Source organism: Geotrypetes seraphini, chromosome 12 (genome assembly GCF_902459505.1).
Source record: "Geotrypetes seraphini chromosome 12, aGeoSer1.1, whole genome shotgun sequence".
Taxonomy (NCBI): Eukaryota; Metazoa; Chordata; class Amphibia; order Gymnophiona; family Dermophiidae; genus Geotrypetes; species Geotrypetes seraphini.
Window position 1 is genome coordinate 79048113 of NC_047095.1, and position 22736 is coordinate 79070848.

The 22736-nt window shown below is 43.9% G+C and overlaps 1 protein-coding gene across 1 annotated transcript in view; it reads left to right on the top strand.

Moving 5' to 3' along the window:
* The window catches only part of XPR1 (xenotropic and polytropic retrovirus receptor 1), a 391618-nt gene that overhangs the window by 285516 nt on the left and 83366 nt on the right, over window positions 1-22736 (top strand). The window contains 4 exon segments of the mRNA XM_033916345.1: window positions 6243-6326; window positions 9842-9923; window positions 19615-19802; window positions 20050-20229. Coding sequence (XP_033772236.1) covers window positions 6243-6326; window positions 9842-9923; window positions 19615-19802; window positions 20050-20229 — 534 coding nt within the window.

The following is a 22736-nucleotide window of genomic DNA, read 5'->3' on the forward strand; positions in this document are numbered from 1 at the left end:
GAAAGGTAGAGCGTAGGCAGTCCATACAAAGGCAGAAGGCAGTAAAGCAAGAAGCAGGTGCAGAAGGAAGCAGGCACCGAAGGAACACGTAAACTTATCTGTTTTCTTAAAGTAGTAACCCCGATGGAAGCAGAAGGTAACCAGAAGATGAGCTTTCCAGTGTTCTGCGCGGACTGTCATATGTATGACTACCTCCCCTCGGGGAGACAGTCATACGTATGCAGTCGGTGTCAGGAGCTGAAAAGCTTGAAGAAAGAAGTCAAGCGACTTGAGGACAAGATACAGGAGCTAGAAGGACTTTACACCACGGAGGACCCTACCAGGGCATTTGAAGACTTCAGGAGTGAGAAACACATCGAGAAGGAAGTCAGGGAACTTGAGGAATTCATTGAGGAAGCATACAGGAGGAGGGTGGAAGAGAACGAACTCCAGATGAGAGATGATGCAACACCAACTTGGAAGGGGGAGCAAGAAGCAGATGACCTCAAAGAAGACACCCACAGAAGAATACCACACGAGGGGGAAGAATTGGCTAGTCGATGCCCAGAAGAAGAGAGAGCTAAGCACACCGAGGACATTGACCTGAGACCGATAAGAAAATTGAAGAAGGGAAAGTCAGCGATCCTGGTGGGAGACTCGATATTGAGGCATGTGGACAGCCACATAGCAGGAGGAAGAGAGGATCGACTGGTGACCTGCCTCCCAGGAGCGAGAACCAAGGACATCGTGGACAAAATTGGGAAGGTCCTGGAAGGAGCGGAGACGGAAGAGACCGCAGTAATGATCCACATCGGGACGAATGATGTCAGCAGGAGAGACTACAGAAGAGGCACGCTGATAGAACAGTTCAAGATTCTAGGAAGGAAACTGAAGATGAGGACCCAGAAGATAGCATTCTCAGAGATCCTACCGGTACCGAGGGCAGATGTGAAAAGGCAGGAAGAACTACAATCAATAAATGCATGGATGAGGAGATGGTGTGAGGAAGAAGGGTTCCACTTCGTGAGGAACTGGACAACGTTCTGGGGCAAGAGCAAGCTCTACAGGAGAGATGGACTGCACCTGAGCGTGGCGGGAACAAGACTTCTAGCAAACAACATCAAGAGAGGAATAGAACAGGCTTTAAACTAAGAGAAAGGGGAAAGCCGACAGTCGACCTAGCGTCGATGATTCGGAAGAAGGTATCCCGTGAAGATACTAAGGGGAAAAAAGGCAGGGAAGAAACAAGAGACAAATTACAGGAGTCAACTAACCCAGAAGAGGAGGTTAGAAAGATTGTAGCAAAAGAGAAGACACCAAAGACTGAAGCACAGGGAAAAGAAATGAAGACGACAAAATGCCAGGATCTAAACTGCATATATACTAATGCAAGGAGTTTAAGAAACAAAATGGGGGAGCTAGAAGCCATGGCCAATGCAGAGGACATAGACATCATTGGAATCTCTGAAACGTGGTGGAATGAGGAAAACAAATGGGATACAGCACTGCCGGGGTACAAGCTCTATCGCCGGGATAGGTCAGGTCAGAAAGGAGGAGGAATAGCCCTATACGTAAAAGAAAGCATACAATCGACAAGAATGGACACAGCGGAGATGATCAACAAACTGGAATCGCTATGGGTTAAAATACCAGGTAGGAAAGGGCATGAAATAAAGATGGGCCTATACTATCGTCCACCCGGGCAAACCGGAGATAGCGATAAAGAAATGGATGCCGAGATGAAGCGAGAATGCAAAAGTGGTTGCACAGTTGTTATGGGAGACTTCAACTATCCTGGGATAGACTGGAGTCTTGGAAGCTCAAGATGCGCTAGGGAGACAGAATTCCTGGAGGCTATACAAGATTGCTTCATGGAGCAGCTTGTTAGAGAACCGACGAGAGGAAATGCCACTCTGGATTTAATCCTAAATGGACTAAGGGGACCTGCAAAGGAAGTGGAAGTAGTGGGACCGTTGGGAAACAGTGATCATAATATGATCAAGTTCAAGGTTGAAGTAGGCATACCGAACGGAAAGAGAACCATAGCGACATCTTTCAACTTCAGGAAAGGAAACTATGAAGCAATGAGGGAAATGGTAAGGAAGAAACTTAGGAACACTTCCAAAAAATGGCAAACAGTAGAACATGCCTGGTCTTTTTTCAAAGACACAGTGAGCGAGGCACAAAATCTGAACATCCCCAGATTCAGAAAGGGGTGCAAAAAGGGTCGAACAAAAGACCCAGTATGGATGACTAAAATAGTGAAGGAAGCGATAGGCAATAAGAAAAATTCATTTAGGGAATGGAAAAAGGACAAAACTGAAGGGAACCAGAAGGAGCACAGGAAGTATCAAAAAGAATGTCACCGTGTGGTTCGAAAAGCCAAAAGAGAGTATGAAGAGAGGCTAGCCAGGGAGGCACGAAATTTCAAACCGTTCTTCAGATATGTTAAAGGGAAACAGCCAGCTAGGGAGGAGGTAGGACCGCTGGACGAAGGAGACAGGAAGGGAGCGGTGAAGGAGGAGAAAGAAGTCGCAGAAAGACTCAACATGTTCTTCTCGTCTGTATTTACAAACGAAGACACAACCAACATACCGGAACCTGAACAAATATTCAATGGAAATCAAGCAGAAAAATTAACATCCATGGAAGTGAGCCTTGATGATGTACACAGGCAGATAGAAAAACTTAAAACTGACAAATCCCCGGGTCCGGACGGAATCCATCCCAGGGTTCTGAAGGAATTAAAGGAGGAGATAGCGGAACTACTGCAGCAAATTTGCAACCTATCCTTGAAAACAGGCATGATCCCGGAGGATTGGAAGATAGCCAATGTCACGCCCATCTTTAAAAAGGGATCAAGAGGTGACCCGGGAAACTACAGACCAGTGAGTTTGACTTCGGTTCCGGGGAAACTGACGGAAGCACTGATTAAAGAACACATCGATGAACATCTGGAAAGAAACGAACTTTTGAAAACAACCCAACATGGTTTCTGCAGGGGGAGATCGTGCCTAACGAACTTATTGCACTTCTTCGAAGGAATTAACAAACGGATGGACAGAGGAGACCCCATAGACATCATATACCTTGATTTCCAAAAAGCCTTTGACAAGGTGCCTCACGAACGTCTACTCCGGAAACTGAAGAACCATGGAGTGGACGGAGACGTACATAGATGGATCAGAAACTGGTTGGCGGGTAGGAAACAGAGGGTAGGGGTGAAGGGCCACTACTCGGACTGGATGGGGGTCACGAGTGGTGTTCCGCAGGGCTCAGTGCTCGGGCCGCTGCTATTTAATATATTCATAAATGATCTAGAAACAGGCACGAAGTGTGAGATAATAAAATTTGCGGACGATACAAAACTATTTAGTGGAGCTGGGACTAAAGAGGAATGCGAAGAATTGCAAAGGGACTTGAACAAATTGGGGGAATGGGCGGCGAGATGGCAGATGAAGTTCAACGTTGAGAAATGTAAAGTATTGCATGTTGGAAACAGAAACCCGAGGTACAACTATACGATGGGAGGGATATTATTGAATGAGAGCAACCAAGAAAGGGACTTGGGGGTAATGGTGGACATGACAATGAAGCCGACGGCACAGTGCGCAACAGCCGCTAAGAAAGCAAATAGAATGCTAGGCATAATCAAGAAGGGTATTACAACAAGGACAAAAGAAGTTATCCTGCCATTGTATCGGGCGATGGTGCGCCCGCATCTGGAATACTGCGTCCAATATTGGTCTCCGTACCTTAGGAAGGATATGGCGTTACTCGAGAGGGTTCAGAGGAGAGCGACACGCTTGATAAAAGGGATGGAAAACCTCTCATACGCTGAGAGATTGGAGAAACTGGGTCTCTTTTCCCTGGAGAAGAGGAGACTTAGAGGGGATATGATAGAGACTTATAAAATCATGAAGGGCATAGAGAGAGTAGAGAAGGACAGATTCTTCAAACTTTCGAAAAATAAAAGAACAAGAGGACACTTGGAAAAGTTGAAAGGGGACAGATTTAAAACGAATGCTAGGAAGTTCTTCTTTACCCAACGAGTGGTGGACACCTGGAATGCGCTTCCAGAGGGAGTAATAGGGCAGAGTACAGTACAGGGGTTTAAGAAAGGATTGGACAATTTCCTGCTGGAAAAGGGGATAGAGGGGTATAAATAGAGGATTACTGCACAGGTCCTGGACCTGTTGGGCCGCCGCATGAGCGGACTGCTGGGCATGATGGACCTCAGGTCTGACCCAGCAGAGGCATTGCTTATGTTCTTATGTTCTTCACAGTTTACCCTTAACGTTCCTTCCTTGAAAATTATCGGAACACGCCGTGCTTCTATTTTTTCTGTAACTGCTCCAATGACTTGGAATTCTCTTCCTTTATATATAAGACTCGAACAAGATTTGCAAAAATTTAAGAGTAGTTTAAAGTGCCTTCTTTTTAAAGATGGGCTGGAGTAAGTCTTAACAGAGAATTCGGCAGTTGGAACCCAAGCACAGTACCGGATAAAGCTTTGGATTCTCGCCCAGAAATAGCTAAGAAGAAAAAAAAAAAAAATTTAAATTGAATCAGGTTGGGCAGACTGGATGGACCATTCGGGTCTTTATTTGCCGTCATCTACTATGTTACTATGTTACTATGTTACTATGAAAATATAAAGTCCATTCAAGAGGTAATACTTTACGATTTCTGCTATCTCCAAAACTAGATTTCTAATAGCTCTCTTATTCGACCCCACTTCTGCCAGCAATCCTCTTCTTCCTACCCTCCTTATGTACTTCCCTTTTATGTACTTTTTCTTTAAAAATTGTATTTCCTCCCCTCTTTCCTATTGTTTCCCGTGGTTTTTAAAAAGCAATTACCCATGTAGGTCCGGTTAATGTATTATGTATATGTGATTTCTCTAAAATCATATTTTTATCTTTTGTACAACGCTTTGTAATTTGGAAAAGCGTTTAATCAAATAATACCAGATCTAGCATCTTTGTCCCTCTTTCCTTATTTTTCATCTGACCCCCCCCTTCCCAGCATCAATCTTTCTACTTTATCATTCCTCTGTCTCTCCCCCTTTCTCTCATCTGATCTCTCCATTCCATCCTGACTCCTTCCCCTCCTCTAATCTCCCTGCCAGCTGTTTCCTTCCAATGTTCCTCCTCCTCTGTCTAGCAGTACCTTCTCCCTTTCTTCCTCCCTTTATCCAACAGTAATTCTCGTCCCTTCCCCTTCTCCCCTGTCAACAGTACCCCCTTCCCCCTCCCTTGTCCAGGAGTACCCCTTCTCCCTTTCCTCCTCCCCTTATCCAACAGTAATTCTCGTCCCTTCCCTTTTCCTTCTCCCCTGTCAGCAGTAGCCCCTTCCCCTCCCTTGTCCAGGAGCACCTCTACTCCCTTCCCTCCTTCCCTCTCCAGCAAATGTTTCCTCTATGTAGGCTAGCGGCAGCTCTGTGTACTTTTAACTTCGGCACACAGCTGCCCCTAAGCTGTATTTTAGCCGCAGTTTCATGAGGCAGCCTCGGGGCCTTTGGTAGGCCGACCCACATCGCATCATCGAAATGAGCTGGCCTACCAAAGGCCCCGAGGCTGCCTCATGAAACCGCGGCTAAAATACAGCTTAGGGGCAGCTGTGTGCCGAAGTTAAAAGCACACAGACCTGCCCCTGCTTGTCTGGGGGTGCGGAGACACGCGGCTGGAGTAGGAGATGGAAAGCAGGAGTGCCGGCATAGCGACGGCAACAGGAAGTTGCACGTCAGCTGACGCCGGCACTTTTTGCTGCGGCGGGGACCCGAATCCTTCGTGGACCGGCAACATTTTTTTGTGGACCGGCGGTTGAAGAACTGTGATCTAGTCTCCAATTTTAAAGGGAAACATAATTGACTTATGAGGGCTACTGACAAAACACTACTACTGCAAAAAATAAAGTAGGTGGTAGTTGGATAAATAGCAGAAAAACAGTATTTTGGTTAATATTCTCTCAACCCTTTCCTTGCCTGCCTTGGATCTTCCACTCAAATTTTGTGTTTTCTCTACTCTGACATTGATTCACAATTGCTTGTGCTTAATTTGACCACATTAGCCATATTAGCAGTGCCACGAAAACACCAATAAATCTAGATTTTTGTTGTGCTATCAAAGAACCCCAGTTAGTTAGAAAATACCTAAATGCTCTGTTTCTAAATATCTAAAAATAGAAGCTAGTCTGAACCCTGCTGCTGCTGTGTTATTCTTATTGGTGGCTTAGTGACTTAAAATTGTTTCCTTCAACAGGCTGTGGTGACCAATGAACTTGAAGATGGAGATAGACAAAAAGCTATGAAACGCTTGCGTGTCCCTCCCCTTGGAGCTGCACAGGTTGAGAGCTTGCCTCTTTTTTGTTTGTTTGTTTGTTTTGAGTGAGTTGATTGGGTTGTTAGATTGTTGCCTGCCTTCCTTTGCTTTACTTACCATATATTCTAGAATATAAACTGGGATTTTGGGGCCAGAAAATTGGCCCAAAATGGGGGTCCTGGTTTATATTCGGGCCAGTGTCCAGTGCACACCTGCCCCCCTTACAGACTTATTGCAGGCCTCCGCTGGGTCGCCAGGTTCTGCACCCTGTCCTCCCTTCCCTGTCCATCTTACCTCCTCTGCCGCTGGAATTCCTGGTGGTCCAGAGGTGTTTCGGGCAGGAGCGAACTTTCCACGTTCCTGCCCTGTTGTTAACCCAGTCGGTCGCTACTGCGAGTTCTGGCTTCAGCCGCTGAGTGGTACCGAGTGGGAGCACGCTTTAGCGCTGTTGCTCGGCCATGAGAGGCTTCCTGAATGGCTTGTGAGAATTCACGGGAGCCTTTCAAAAAGCCACTCAGTGCTGAGCAGCAACACCAAAGTGCACTTCCGCTCAGTGGCTGAAGCCGGAACTTGCAGCAGCGACCGACCGGGTTAGCAGCGGGGCAGGAGCGTTGAAAGCTCACTCCTGCCTGCTACACCTCTGTACCACCAGTGATTCCAGTGGCAGAGGAGGTACAATGGACAGGGCAGGGATGGGGTACAGGGTGGAGAGCCTGGGAGGGAAGGGGGCTGTGTGCAGTTCCTGGCAGGGAGGGGGCTGGGTGCAGCACCTGACAGAAGAGGGAAGGAAGGGAGCTGTGTAAAGTGCCTAGCAGGGAGGGGGCTGGGTGCAGAGCTAGGTGCAGAGACAGGGGAGGGTGAGGGCACTGCGTGCAGATCCTGGCAGAGCAGGGCATTTGAATATTAAGCCACTCGACATATTCGAATCAACCATTTTTCCTCTTTTTTAAGCGGAAAAATGGGGGTCTCGACTTATATACAGTACATTTACAGATTAGAAACATAGAAAACATAGTAGTCCAGGAGCTGACTTTTCTCCAGTTACATTGTTGTCTGAGATTGATGGGGATTTACCGATACCATGTGATCTGTTAATAGTTCACATTGCTGCTTGTACAGGAAGCTCTGACAGAACAAAGAGTCGTTAGTCACATAAGCCATATTTAGAAGCTTTTGGCTTTTTATTCTATGTTAAAGGAAAGTTAGAAATTCAGCAAAGGGGATAGAGCTGCTTCAAATTGCATTGTAGTATATGTTCTTTTTTTTTTTTTTTTAATCTTTATTAATTTTTATAATTTTTGACATTCACATCAGTCAAAAAAGAGGAAAAAATACGATGCAAAGAAAATAAAAAATACAAAATCCAAATCATATATATCAGGCAAATATTATATTACATGGTATATAGTTAGTCCACAATCTATATGGAGACGGAGCTGAAAATTACTGAGATTTACCAAGGGAAAACAAAGATAACAGGAAAAATATAGATGAGGCTTGAATGCCCTCAAACTAAGATGGCGGCTTGAAGACTGCAGGAAATGCCGACACGATCTTTATTAAAAATTTACCTAACCTTATGGTGAAAAGGAAATCCAAAGCCTGGGTTTTCCTGGAAAAATCTGCAATTCAGACCGGGGCCGATAGACTCCTTTGCGCAGCTTGTCCCTCGAACACAGTGGCAAGAGGGAATGTACTAGCTGAGGCACAGGAGCCCTCCCTTGAGGGTATCAGCTTATCCCCAGAGGAGCGAAGTCCTCCAGCTCATCCCACGGCAGCGGGAGCAGCTGGAGTGGTGAAAGAGCTGCCAATGCAAGGCCTGATTCGGGACGCTCCCACACTGACCCGACAGGGTGGGGGATCTAGCCTTGTGAAGGAACAGGAGGAGAGCTTCTTGCCAGCACTGCAGCCGGAGAGAAGATTAGAACCAAGACAAATTCTTTTGAAGATTCCTGCTACTGCAAATACAGGTACTGGTGTTCTTGCAGAGGGTTCCAGCACTGGGTTTTTGCCCCTACAGAAGCCTGAAGTCTTCAATATGGAGTCGATTTGGGAAGCTATATCTAATCTCCAGATCTCTCTGGGAAATCAGATATACAGTAGCAACTTTCTCAACGTTGTACTACTGTACTTTCAGAAAGTTTGGAATTAAAAACTAAAGTTTCAAGTTTGGAAAATAAAACAGAGGACCTTGACATCAGCTTAAAAACTTTGAAAATACAAGCACTAACTTGGGTTAAGGATAGTGCAATCTTCATTTCAAGCAAGAAATGGTGGAAAATGCAATAAGAAGATGTAATTTGCGGATTACACTTCCCCCTCCCCATTCGCGGTTTTGGCAATCGCGATTTCATATATTTGTGATTTTTTGGGGAGGGGGAAAAAAAGAGAAAAAACCCATAGTTTAGCCTTCCCCCTGGTGTCCTGGCCTTACCTGGTGGTCTAGCGGGCTTTCAGGGCAGGAGCGATCTTCCTACGCTCCTGCCCCGTGTAGATTGCCACTAGGAAATGGCTGTGGGGAGTTCCCGTCGTAGTCTCGAGAGACTACGGGAACTCATGGCAGCCATTTCCTATTGGAGGTTAATGGAAGTCGCTCGAAGGAAGGAAAGGTGAGTAGTGGAGTCCCTCAGGGATCAGTGCTGGGGCCAATTCTGTTCAATATGTTTGTGAGTGACATTGCTGAAGGGTTAGAAGGAAAAGTGTGCCTTTTTGTAGATGATACCAAGATTTGTAACAGAGTAGACACCGAAGAGGGAGTGGAAAATATGAAAAAGGATCTGCAAAAGTTAGAGAAATGGTCTAATGCCTGGCAACTAAAATTCAATGCAAAGAAATGCAGAGTAATGCATTTGGGGATTAATAATAGGAAGGAACCGTATATGCTGGGAGGAGAGAAGCTGATATGCACGGACGGGGAGAGGGACCTTGGGGTGATAGTGTCCGATGTTTAGTTGACAAGTAATAGTATGCCACATGTTTTTTCTGTCTGCCACATGTTATATATTTGGTTTAGTTACTTGTTTCCTAGCAGCAGCACTAGCGGACTAAATGATGTGGACTAGCTCATTGATATAATTTTCTTTGTATTTTATGTTATGAGCATTATATGCTGATCATGAAATGGATATTCCTTTGTTTGTTATTTTAAATTGTAACAAATGTATAAATAAAGAAAAAAAACCCAAAATGCTATTTAAATGAAATTTTGAAAGTACCTGAATCCTCTTATTCACCTCTCTTTAAAATATATTACCTACCTAAAAGAATTAGGTCGCAAAATCCTAATCAGCAGAATTTATCTGCTGATAGTTTGGATTTATCTAATTTCCTGGAGGGGTCGGACACTGAGACTCAAGTACCTACTACTTTATTGGTACAATTTGCTATTGATTCAGTTATGGAATAGATGTAGTATATGTTCTTACAATAATATGTTGAAGTTGCTGAAAATCCAAGTTTAGTATTTAGTATTGCTAGCAGTGGCTTGCAGTTCACATTGGAGTGTATAACTTATTTCTTATTACTGATTTCTTCTACAGCCTGCCCCAGCATGGACCACCTTTCGAGTCGGCCTGTACTGTGGAATCTTTGTAGTGCTGAATGTTGCTCTTGTTTTGACAGGTGGGCATGTGCAACAAGTAACCCATTCTATTGCTAACCTCAAAACTCAACCATAAGCATCTTTAACCTGTTTTGAAGTTCAGCTCTGATCTAAGTTGGCACGTGCATATGCTCACTAAGAATTTGAGGAAGTGACTTGGGTTCAGTTCCCAATTCATATCTTGCACTGCCTGGAGCAGCCAAGGATGCTGCAGAGGCAGTGTTTAAGGTCAGAACAATTGTGCAGTGGTGAGATCAAGTGATTCTATTTAACACCAGTGATAGCAGGAGCTCAGAAGAAACCCTGCAGTGTTCAGCCGAGTACTGTCATGGCAATGATTTTTGGAAAAAAGAAAAGTTGAAGGGATTTTAAAATAGATTAAAACTCCCTAAGTAGTTGTGAAGCATGGTCCATAGAACCAAATTGCAGCAGAAGGAAGACATTGTAGATTGGAAAATAAAGATAGAGGGGCATAATCGAAAGGGACGTCTAAGTCCGTTTACGTCCATCTCGCAAGTCATCCAAAGTTAAAAAGAGACACATTTTCGACACATTTTCGAAAGAGACGTCCAACTTTTTTTTACTTTCGAAAATCGTCTAATTATACGTCCTGCCGATATGATCGTCCAAGCCACTAAATCGTCCATCTTTATACCACATTTCCATCCAACTTTCCGTCCAAGTACAAAACACCTAGAACAAGCCCTATTGGATGTGGGAGGGGTCTGCAAAGTGATGGATTGAACACCCAAACATGCTACCTAAATAGTGGGGTACCTTACAGGGCACTGCTGTGAACTTCACAAAAAGGGTGCCAGGCTTCTCCTCACTACAGCTCCCTTATAGGTGATGGTGAGCCCCCCAAACCACCTCCAGAATCCCCTAGACCCACTTATAGCCCTTATGGCTGCAGGAGCCACTTATATGCCAGTACAAAAGGGTTTTGGGGGTGTATAGGGCAATGCAAATGTTTAAGTATCAATGCAGTGATTACAGGGGTTTATGGGCATGGGACCTCCTCTCTATAGGTCCCTAACCAACCCCCAAGATGGCTTAAGCTGCCTCTGGGCTGGACGACTAGGCTTTCCTATGCCAGGCGGCCAGGTGATGATAGTCTGGAGAAATTTAAAGTTGTGAATAAAATTTTTATGGGGGTGGGGAGGGGGTTTGGTGATCACTGGGGTAGTGTGTGGGGGTCTGTGTTATGTGTTTGCAGTGCTTATCTAGTGACTTTAAGTGGGTTTTTGTGACTTAGACCATGTTTTTACATGGTCTAAGTCACAACGTCCAAGTTCTGTCGATCCTGGGCTGTATAACTTTTCGGTTATACATGCTGTATGACTAAATCTAAGCCCAACGCCCGCCCTCGACACACCTCCAGAAACGCTCCGTTTAGCTTTGGACGTTGAGTGGCACTATGAAGGCCTAAGTCGTTTAGAAATACCTCCAAAACCCGTTTTTATTTTCGGTGCTTGGACGTTTTTGAGAAATGTTCGTCCGAGTGCCGACTTAAGCTGGTTTTTGGACGTTTTTCTCTTTTGATTATGAGCCCCATAATGTTTATTTGCTGTTTACATGTTCTAGAGGAGTAGAATATATGTTCCAAGTTATCAGTGTTTAAGGTTTATAATACTGTAATTTTGTTAAATGCATCTCTGGTGCTTAAATATGACAGTTTGAAGTCTCTGTTGTTTCATGAATTAGGTTTTAGTCTTGTTAATACAAATATCATCTTTAACATATGTCTTTGTTTGGTCTATTATTTATAGTTTGTTTTGGCGCTTTGTGGTTCATTTTAAAGTGTTCTGTTTTATTTCTCTAGATTTTACATGTTGATTTTTGTACAGTGGTACCTCGGTTTACGAGTGCACCAGTTTGCGAGTGTTTTGCAAGACGAGCAAAACATTCGCAAACTTGGTGCCTTGTAAACCGAGCTTGCCTCGCTGTACGAGTGCCCCCCCCCCCCCCGCAATCCGGCATCCCCCCGCTCGCGTTCCTCCCCCCCCCCTGCGATCCTACTTCCCCCCCCCCCCCCCGAGCAGTCAATGACACCCTTTACCCGACTTGGCACCAGTGCCGGTGCCTGAAGATCCTCCCTCTTCTGGCGCGGCCTGGGCTGGGCAGTGCGTCGGAGATCCTCCTTCTGGTCTGGACTGGCTTTGAGCATTTGCGCATGCTCAAAGCCTTCTGATCTCTCTCTCTCTCTAGGGATTTTCTGCTGCCAACATGTTTCGCTGGAGAAAGCTTTTTCAAGGCTGGGTCCCTAATTCTTGTACGCCATCCTCTAGACCACTTCTTCTATGTGCATAAGGGACCTACATTTTTTTTCAGCTATACCTCCTTCAGTGGGCTGTTTTTGTACAATTCTATTCTACTCAATCCCATTTCACGAGATCTCTTGTGGGAAGCTTCATGTACATGTTTCTGATCCTCCCCTCTTACCTCAGGACTGCCCTCTGACTTCCAGTTGTCTTCCTACAAACGATAGTAGGAGCTAGTCTTTTCAATGTTTATTTTTCTTCCTTCCCAAGTGGGCTGTTCTTGTGCAATTCCACTCAATCCCATCTCGTGAGATCTCTTTTAGGAAGTTTTATTTACATTTTTCTGATTCTCCTCGCTTACCTCAGGACTCCCTCTGACTTCTAGTTGTCTTCTTATAAGCGAGACAGTAGGATCTAGTCTTTTCAATGTTTATTTTTCTCTAACTTCAGTGTTTTCATGGCTTTGCAGGTTTGTGCTGCAAAGTTTTCCTGCAAGGACAGCTCTGACTGCAGATCATAGGCTTTACTGGCAAAGTCTATTTCCAGGAAGCACCTGGAATTCACAGATTGAGGCTCAGGGACTGGCCCCTTGGGAGCGTTGCTCACTCCCAGGTTCATCTACTAGTGAGTTTGAGCACAGGCTGCGTGGATCCATGGCAGTGTATCCAGGATTGGGCCCAACTGGTTTGGGAGTTAGCCCTAGGTCCACTCACCCCAAAAATCCTAAAATAACCATGTTTGGTATGGTAATATTTTCAATCTTTTGACCCTGGCACTGACTCTGCAGGTACCGGTCCAGCCTGAGCGTACCAACCCCAGGGATGCCGGTACCAGTACTGTCTTTGGAGCCACCTCTTGGTTTTCAATACCATCCACCATCCAGACATGCATCTAAGACTACCATTTCTAGCCCCAGTTCTTTCTTGCACAAGTCCAAGAGCAGTTCTTCTACGCACAAGTCTGAGCACATCTATGCTAAACATCGCACTTCCTCTCCTTCTCAGGATCAGTACCAGGTGTGTAAGAGGCATAGATTGTACAATCTTCTCTTGGTGCTTCTCCTTCAGCAATGGAAATTTATGACTTTCCTGAGTGTTCTCTTCCTCGATCTCCTAAAGAGTCATCTACTCAAGAATCTTTCTTTCTCTCACTTCATTAGACAATTTCGTAAGGATATGTCTCTTAAGTTGGAAGCTGACTTCAAATATACACCTGAATATATGGAGACTAAGGACATCAAACGGATCCCGAAAGAGGTGCTTAAGCTTCCTGTCCATGTAATATTGAAGGACACTCTCTTTAGAAACTGGGAATCTCCCTTATCAGTGCCAGTGGCACCTTGAAAGCTAGACTCCATGTACAAAGTTGCTCCTACTACAGGATATGTCAAAGCTCAGCTTTCTCACCAGTCCTTAGTGGTAGAATCTACACTTTAAAAATATACCTCTGCTAAGGTGTATGCCTCTGTTCCACCAGAGAGAGAAGATCACTCTATGAATAGATTTGGCAGGCGTCTCATCAGAATGCAATGCTGAACAGTAGAGTAAACAACTATACTTTTCATTTCACATGCTATTTGAAACATTTGCTGAAACAATTACCCATGTACCAAAAATATCTTCCTTCTCACCTTTGTTAAGGGATTCCAACAGCTAGTTTCCACCCTTCTGCAGTTATGTCAACATTTAGTACAATCTGCCTATGATTCTTTTGAGCTGTCCTCTTGAGCTTCTTCTATGTCTGGCCATGAGAAGGCTGGCCTGGCTCAGAGTGGTGGATGTGGATGTTAATCTTCAAGATCACTTGGCTAACATACCATGTCTTGGTCTTGAGCTTTTCGGAGATACAATTGAGAACGCCACTCATTGCTCATGAAAAATCTTTGGAATCCTTAGTCAAGCCTTAAGCCCAAGTCTTCAGTGTCACATCCTTTTAAGTCATCCACATCTTACCAGCGACACTATACTGCTAAACCTGCTGCTGCGAGACTTCAGCAGAAGAAGCAAAAACAGCAGAGGTCTCAGAAACCTCAGCAGTCGGCTCCAGCAAAATCTACACAGTCTTTTTGACTATCTACTCAAGAGCATAGCTTCAATCCAGTTGTCCCTGTGTCTCCCACAACCCATCGGCGGTCGTCTACAAATTTATCTTCATCGTTGGGACTTAATAACATCCGACCTCTAGGTTCTCAAAATCATTCAGGAAGGATTTCCCTTCATTTTCTCACAAAAAATCCAGATCATCCTCCAAGAGAGTCAGCCGTCCCTTCCTCAGGAGATCAAGAACTTACTTCTTCTCAATGCCATCGAGAGGGTTCCTCCAGAACAGCAGAACAGAGGGTTTTACTCCTGTTACTTTCTTGTCACCAAGAAGACGGAGGGGGTCTTCAACCTATATTGGATCTCAGAGCTCTCAACAAATTTCTGGTCAAAGAGAAATTCAGAATGCTATCCCTAGCAATGTTGTATCCCTACTGAATCACAGCGATTGGCTATGCTCTTGACCTGAAAGAGGCTTACACTCACATTCCCGTTCATCCGAATTCCAGGAAGTACCTCAGGTTTCGAGTGGCGCAATACAACTGCCAAGGTTCTACCCTTCGGCCTGGCTTCCTCTCCCAGGGTCTTTACCAAATGCCTTGTAGTAGTAGCAGTGGCCTTGATGCCTTAGGGCCTACAAGTCTTTCCCTACCTGGATGACTGGCTAATCAAAGATCTCTCTTACCAGACTGTCTTTACAGTGACACGCCGGACGGTGTCTTTTCTTCAGAGTTTGGGATTCAAAATCAACTTCCCCAAATCTCAACTTCAACTGCCTCAGAAACTCCAATTCATAGGAGACCTTCTGGGGACAACTCAGCTCAGGGCATTTCTTCTGCAACAACGTCAGGACACTCTTCTTCAACTCTGCCATCAGGTTGCCCAGATCCAGTCTCTTTCCGCAAGACGCATGATGGTTCTCCTGGGGCACATGGCTTCCGCAGTCAACATCACTCCATTTGGGAGACTACACCTAAGAACCCCTCAATGGACTCTGGCTTCTCAGTGGTCACAGGCTCTAGATCCTGTCTCTCAACACATTGCAGTGACCTCATCTCTTCAACAGTCACTACAGTGGTGTATGCAATCTACCAATCTTTCCAAAGGTTTGCTCTTCCACATGCCTCCCCATCACAAGGTTCTTACAACAGACTCATTGACTTATGCTTAGGGAGCTCATGTGGATGGCCTACCCACTGAAGGTCTATGGACCTCCAGAGACCGACACCATCATATAAATCTGTTGGAACTCAGAGTGATTTTCAATGCTCTCAAAGCTTTTCAGCATCTCATACAAGATCAAGTTCTCCTTGTCTGGATGGACAATTACAATATATTAGTTTCTTTTATTCTGCCAACACCTTGCAGTTCTATGTGGGTCAAGTATCAATGTATTATGTAAACAAAAAGGGAGGTACAGGGTCTCTCCTTCTCTGTCAGGAGGCTCAAAAGATTTAGAATTGGGAAATTCCTCGCAACATTTTTCTCAAAGCTGTTTACATTCAGGGGGAACAGAATTCTCTCGCAGACAAGCTCGATCGCATTCTTCAATCTCATGAGTGAATTCTGAATTCAGCCATTCTCCATTTCATTTTTTCTCAATGGGGGACATCTCAAGTAGATTTCTTTGCATCTTTCCTACAATCACAAGCTAATCCACTTCTGTTCCCGGCTCTACTCACATCATCGCCTTGAAGCGGACGCTTTTCTTCTGGATAGGACGAATAAGTTCCTCTATGTGTTTCCACCTTTTCCTCTTGTACTCAAAACACTTGTCAAGCTCAAACAAGAGTCTGCCACCATGATTATGATAGCTCCTCAATGGCCCAGACAACTGTGGTTTTCCCTTCAACTCAGTACCAAGGGACCAATCTCTACAGATTTTTCCATTTCTATTCATGCAGAGTCAAGGTTCTCTCCTACATCCCACCCTTCAGTCTCTACACCTGACAGCTTGGTACCTCTCGGGCTGAATTCTGCTGATCTTCACATCTCTCAGCCTGTTCAACTAATTTTAGAAGCTTCCAGGAAACCGTCCACTCAACAATGTTATCACCAAAAGTGGACAAGATTTTCTTCATGGTGTCTTCTTCATCAAGAACAACCAAAATCATCTCGATTTCCCGAATTTTGGATTATCTTCTACATTTGTCTGATTCTGGACTCAAGTCTACATCTATTAGAGTTTATCTCAGTGCGATCACAGCCTTTCATCAGTCAGTGGATGGCAAACCTCTCACAGCCCCAGATTCATGAAAGGTCTTTTCAGTGTCAAATCACCTCCAGTGGTATCTCAATGTGGTTCTTACTAATTTGATAATTCTCTATTTGAACCAATGTCTACAGCTCATCTTAAATACCTTTTACAGTATTCCATCATGACAAGACAAGGTTGTGCTTCACACTCATCCAAAGTTCTTACCAAAGGTGGTTACTGAATTTCATCTCAATCAGTCGATTGTGCTTCCAGTATTTTTCCAAAGCTCTTCATACCTTGGACTGCAAACGAGCATTAGCTTATTTGCAAATGACTAAATCACACAGATAGTCTCCCCAACTTTTAATCTCCTTTGATCCTAACAAGTTTGGGCATCCTGTTTCCAAGAGAACGATATCCAACTGGCTGGCTGCATGCATCTCGTTCTGTTATGCTCAGGCTGTGCTGCAACTGGAGAGTCTAGTCACAGCCCATAAAGTTAGAGCTATGGCAACTTTAGTAGCTTTCCTGCGTTCCACTCCGATAGAAGAAATCTGCAAGGCTTGCCTCTTGGTCCTCGGTTCATACATTCACCTCGCATTACTGTCTGGAATTTATTTTCCTAAAAGGCTAACACTCCACATCCCTTTCTGGTTAGCTTGGAGGTCACCCACATGTGAGAATATGCTGCCTGCTTGTCCTGGGATAAAGCACAGTTACTTACCGTAACAGGTGTTATCCAGGGACAACAGGCAGATATTCTCACCCACCCACCTCCCCTGGTTTTCTTCTTAGCTGGCTATCTGAACTGAGGAGCTGCGCACCTACTTCAGGCAGGAAGGCACTCGTGCATGCGCGGTGTGGTTGGTCGCAAACTTTCTAAAGTTCTTAAAGTGGTGATGCACTTGGGACCTTCTGTACCGGGGCTCCGTGGATGATGTCACTCACATGTGAGAATATCTGCCTGCTGTCCCTGGATAATACCTGTTATGGTAAGTAACTCTGCTATTTGCATATGCATAGAGTGTGAAGCCTGGCACGCAGGTGATTAAGGCCAGCAGCGTGCCAGATTTTAAGAAAAAATGGGATACGCCTCTAGCGGGGTGAAGTTATGAGGGTGGGTCATTAGGGTGGGCAGACTTGATGGGCTGTGGCCCTTTTCTGCCATCATTTTATATGTTTCTATGTTCTATATGGACTGACTCAAGGTAATAAGTGGTGCTAAAAAAATATTAAAAAGTAGTGGTGATAGTATAGATCCCTGGGGTATACCATAACTAGTGGTAAACGGTTTCGATGTGATATTATTGTAGTTTACAGTTGATGTTCTTTCAGAGAAATAAGAACGGAACCAGTTTAGAATGTGATCAGTGATTCCAATTGAAGCTATTCTATTTAGCAGTAAATGATAATCAATCATGTCAAAGGCTGCTGATAGGGCGAAAGAAATTAGAACCACAGACTACTGATGATCTAGCTCAGGGGTAGGCAATTCGGTCCCCGAGAGCCGGAGCCAGGTCAGGTTTTCAGAATATCCACAATGAATATGTATGAGATGGATTTGTATGCACTGCCTCCTTGAGATGCAAATCTATCTCATGCATATTTATTGTGGCTATCCTGAAAACCTGACCTGGCTCCGGCTCTCGAGGACCGGAATTGCCTACTCCTGATCTAGGTGATACAAAATTGTTGTTATAAGACCTAAGAGTGAATGTTCTGTTGAGTGGTGGGTTCTTTTAAACTTGTTTGGTTTGGATGGAAAGGTTAAGTTTTTTGGATAGTCTGAAATTTGATTAAATTCTAGTTTTTCTGTTAACTTTTGCTAAAAATGGTAGATTAGCTATTGGACGATAGTTTGATAAATCTTCTATAGAGTTTTTATGAACCTTTATAGCGGATCTTATTGCTTCCTTCAATTGTTTTGGCAAAATACCTGTATGTAAACTGTTTGAGATTAATTTGTGAACTATATGTCCAATGATAGGATAGAGGCATTTTAATAATGATGGAGGAATCAAGTCTGATGAGGAGCCTTTGGAGTTCATGTTTTGAAGGAGCCTGTTTATATCACTGATTGAGGGAATATTAATTAATAGTAGTAGTATTGTAATACTATTAATTAATATTCCCTCAATCAGTGATATAAATAGTAGTAGTAGGGGACCAATCGCTACTGCCACACACAATCTTGAAAACCCTATTTAATGGGTTGTAGTGGTGCAGCAGTAGCAATTCGGATGGATTTCAGAGCCATGGATTTCGGAGCCGCGAACAGGAGGACAGGTTGCTGGAGTGGAGTCACCCACAGAGAAACTTTGGAGCTGGAAATTGAAAACTTCGGAGCTGGCATTGAAAGTCCTAAGGTAAGGCGGGCCGCATCCCTACACTTTCCTTCTGCTTGCCAGGCCAGCGTTCGGTTGGGGGGTGGGTTTGTTCCTTGCTCCAGAGTCTGGTTGAGCTGATCACAAGGGAATCCATGATCAGCTGAGCCGGCAAGACTTCGTGAAAATGCAGGCTCAGCTGTTTGAGGCTTCCCTTTGTTCTGGAATCCGGAGCAAAGGGAAGCCCCAAACAGCTGAGCCTGCAGCTTCACGAAGTCTTGCCGGCTCAGCTGGTTGCAGGGATGAGGTGGTGACGGAGACAAATTTTTTCCCCGTGACATTCTCTAATGTATACCATCCGTTCCAGGCAATTTGTTACTGTTTAATTTGTCAAATTGACTCATTACATCATCCAGTGTTAGAGATTTGTACGAGTTTCTCTGCTTCATCAGATTTGAATACAATTTCTGGCACATTCATTATACTTGTTAAGAACAGAAGTGTCTTGTCAGGGAAGTTCCCCGTATCCTTCTTATGTCTCCTATTGTAGAGGTTATTGACCATTTTAGTACAAACTGAAGGCATGCAAATAGCCCAATGTGGAAGGAGGTGGAGCTGAAAAAAATGTAGATGACATCCTTCTGCAAAGACTTGTGGTTTAGGGAAAATAATCCACTTGTCAAGACTTGTATGCCCTGTACAGAAAGAAGATTATCAAGGTAAGAACCTAATCTTCCCTTCTGGTTAAATGTGTCCTGAGAGATTCTGTTTTCTTGGTTTAAAATCTTCTTGGTCACGCCATAATATGACTGGAAGGATCAAAACTCGTGTTATTGTATGAGTGTGCAATAGGTTATTTTATAAAACAGTTTTTGTATTTTTTGTGTTAGGTGCTGTCTGCTTTAATCACCAGAATGTGTGGCCTCTGGTGAGAATCTATCGGGGAGGCTTCCTTCTGATTGAGTTCCTCTTCCTCCTGGGAATTAACACGTATGGCTGGAGGCAGGCAGGAGTAAACCATGTTTTAATTTTTGAGCTGAACCCAAGGAACAACTTGTCCCATCAGCATCTCTTTGAGGTAAGTGCAAGCTTTTCTTATAACCTACCCTAGATTCTAGTGAAATTTAACTCAAAATAGTGCTGATATATGACATGGTTGCCCCATTTATTAGTCTGCTCTGGAGATGCAACAAGTCCATTAGTGGTTTAGTACTAATCTTTACTCCAGTTGTCAGGATTAGGGTTTATGAGCACAATGATGATCTGTGGGACTCTAGGAAAGACATGGGCAGATTATATGCAAGTAACTTGTTCTTTTCTTGCAGATCGCTGGATTCTTGGGTATGCTTTGGTGCTCAAGTTTGCTGTCATGTCTTTTTAGCCAGTCTACCAAGATACCCATGCAGGTCAACCCTCTCATCCTATATGGATTTATGGTGCTTTTCCTTATCAATCCCACCAAAACATTCTACTACAAATCACGCTTTTGGTTATTGAAACTGCTGGTGAGTTTATGAAATATGTGGTTGTGAGTGATACAAGGAGGGGGGAAAACTCTAACTGTGTTGCAGGAGTTACACCATTGCAGTTCTTCCACACAAGCAGAATCACAAAACCATGGTTAATCATCTTCTCATCAGCTAAATACTCCATGCTATAGTACATCCTGAAAACCTGTTGTCTTTGCATATTTGTTTGAATAATAGATCATTTATCTTCAAACTCAGCAAGATTCTACATCAAGGGGGCAATTCTGAACACCCCTGGGAACTTGCAATCCTGTGGGTAAATTGTGTCCACAAGATTCCAAGCTTATTTTCATGTGGGGTTTAGCTACAGGAACAGGGCCCAAACTTTAGTGATTGAATTTACATATACTAAAAGAATTTTAAAATGAAAGCCCTGCATGTCCCCTTCCCCCTGTACCTCCAATATACCATGCTCTTTTTAGCCTTGTGTAAACATACTTTCATCAGTGCAGGTACTTAGAAGCTCTGTCTTTAGGAAGTAACTTTTTCACAGGTGGCTTTTCTACTGTTAAACTCCTATTTAGACAAGGACATTCCTGTAAAAAGTGCCTTCCCATATTATAAGATTACTGCACCAGTCATCCAGGCTTGCTCTCTTCTATGTGTGTAATGCTATATTCTCCAAGGACAAGCAGGCATCATGTTCTCACATCCGGGGTGATGTCATCCATGAATCCTGGCATGGGCAGTCAAAAAGTATACTGTCACTTTAAATCATTTAGGATTGCCCGTACTGCACGCATTCTGATGCCTTTCTGCCTAGCATTGGCTCGCAGAACCTGCAGTTCTTAGTTTTCTGTAGAGCTGAGAAGCTGTATGTTTGAGTTTTTGTTTGTTTATTGTTTGATTGATTTTAAAATGTATATACCGTCTACAAACTAGGCAGTTTACAAAAATACAAACACAATAGATTAAAAAAATATATTTTCTCTTAACATACACCTACTACACCACTGAGCAACCAAAAACTTCACAGAAATGCTGCAACAAACAGCTATGTTTTTAGTAATTTTAAAATCTTAACCTCTCAATGTCTCTCAAAGCATCTCGGACTTTAGCCTTTTTTCTGCCTTCGTGTTAATTTTCATTGTTTCATCTTCATAATTTCTTTTTTTTTTTTTCATCTCCCCTCATTTTTTGATAGAATTTCATTTTTTCCCCAACTTCAGTTTTTTTGGTCAGGAGGCTTTTTTCAGCCCATCCTCACACCAAGAGCGTCGGCTTTTTTTGGATTGACATCTACTCAACCTCCCTAGGCCATTGAGCCCTTTGATTTCACGTCGACAGTTTTAGCATTGATGTCTAAAGTACCTATTGGCTTCAAATGGTGCACTCAATGTCATAGGACAATTTCAGGTACTGACCCACACAACAGGTGTGTAAATGCTTGAGTGCCTGAATGTAAACTGCTTAGACCAGTGTTTTTCTTTACACCTATGTACCGGCAGAAATAAAATAATTATTCTGTGGACCGGCATCGGTCCGTGGACCGGCGGTTGAAGAACGCTGGGCTAAGTCATGGGCCAGAACCCGCCCATCTCTACCCAATCTCCACCCCAGACCCCGCCCCCATAATAGTACTAATTGCACCTTGCGCATCCTGTGCATCATCTGGAAGCCTTCCCTCTGATGTTGCAACGTCAGAGAGAAGGCTTCCAGTTCAGGTGCAGGATGCTCGTAGGAGCCACTACCTGTGGCTTTGTGCACTGAATCAATTAGGAAAAGGGAGCTGGCTCGAAGATAACGCCGCATCGATCGTACCGTGGACAGGCGGTTGAAGAACACCGTTTTGGGCCTGATGCACGTGCTGGCCCTGTGGACCGGCAGGAAATTTCTGTGGACCGGCACTGGTCCATGGACCGGTGGTTGAAGAACACTGGCTTAGACAACCTTCCAGTATATAAATATCTTAATAATAAATACAGTGCATAGGTCCGGAGCATCGAGATACTACTTGGAATCTAGCTTGGAAACTGAAAGTTTTATTCAAAAATAAGCAATGGTTCAGAAGTTACAGCTATTTTACATGAAACATAATTTTCCGTGCAACATTTAAAAAATTTGCCCGCTTTTCGGCATAGATCGGTGAAAAATGCCCACAAACAATGCATTAATTACGACTATTGTTTGTGAAATGGGACACTTGAATTTGCTGTATTTTTTTAAATTATAATTTAAATTGATCAGGAGTCGGAGACGGTACATTTTTATCGACTCTGACTCCAGTTACCCAAAATAGTCTCTGACTCCACAGCCCTGGTTGGAAACAGGATCCTGGGTTTGATGGCCTTTCGGTTTGTCCCAATATGGCAATTCTTATGTTCTTATTTCATGCACACACTGCTTTCGTATGAAGAAGAGTTTGCTTAAAGCCAAAAAGTTGCAGCAACGGAAACTTTTCGGTACAACTTCATGGATATTGAGCATGACTGGAGACTCTAACCACAATACTCAACCACGTATGACTGCAGCATCGACACCAG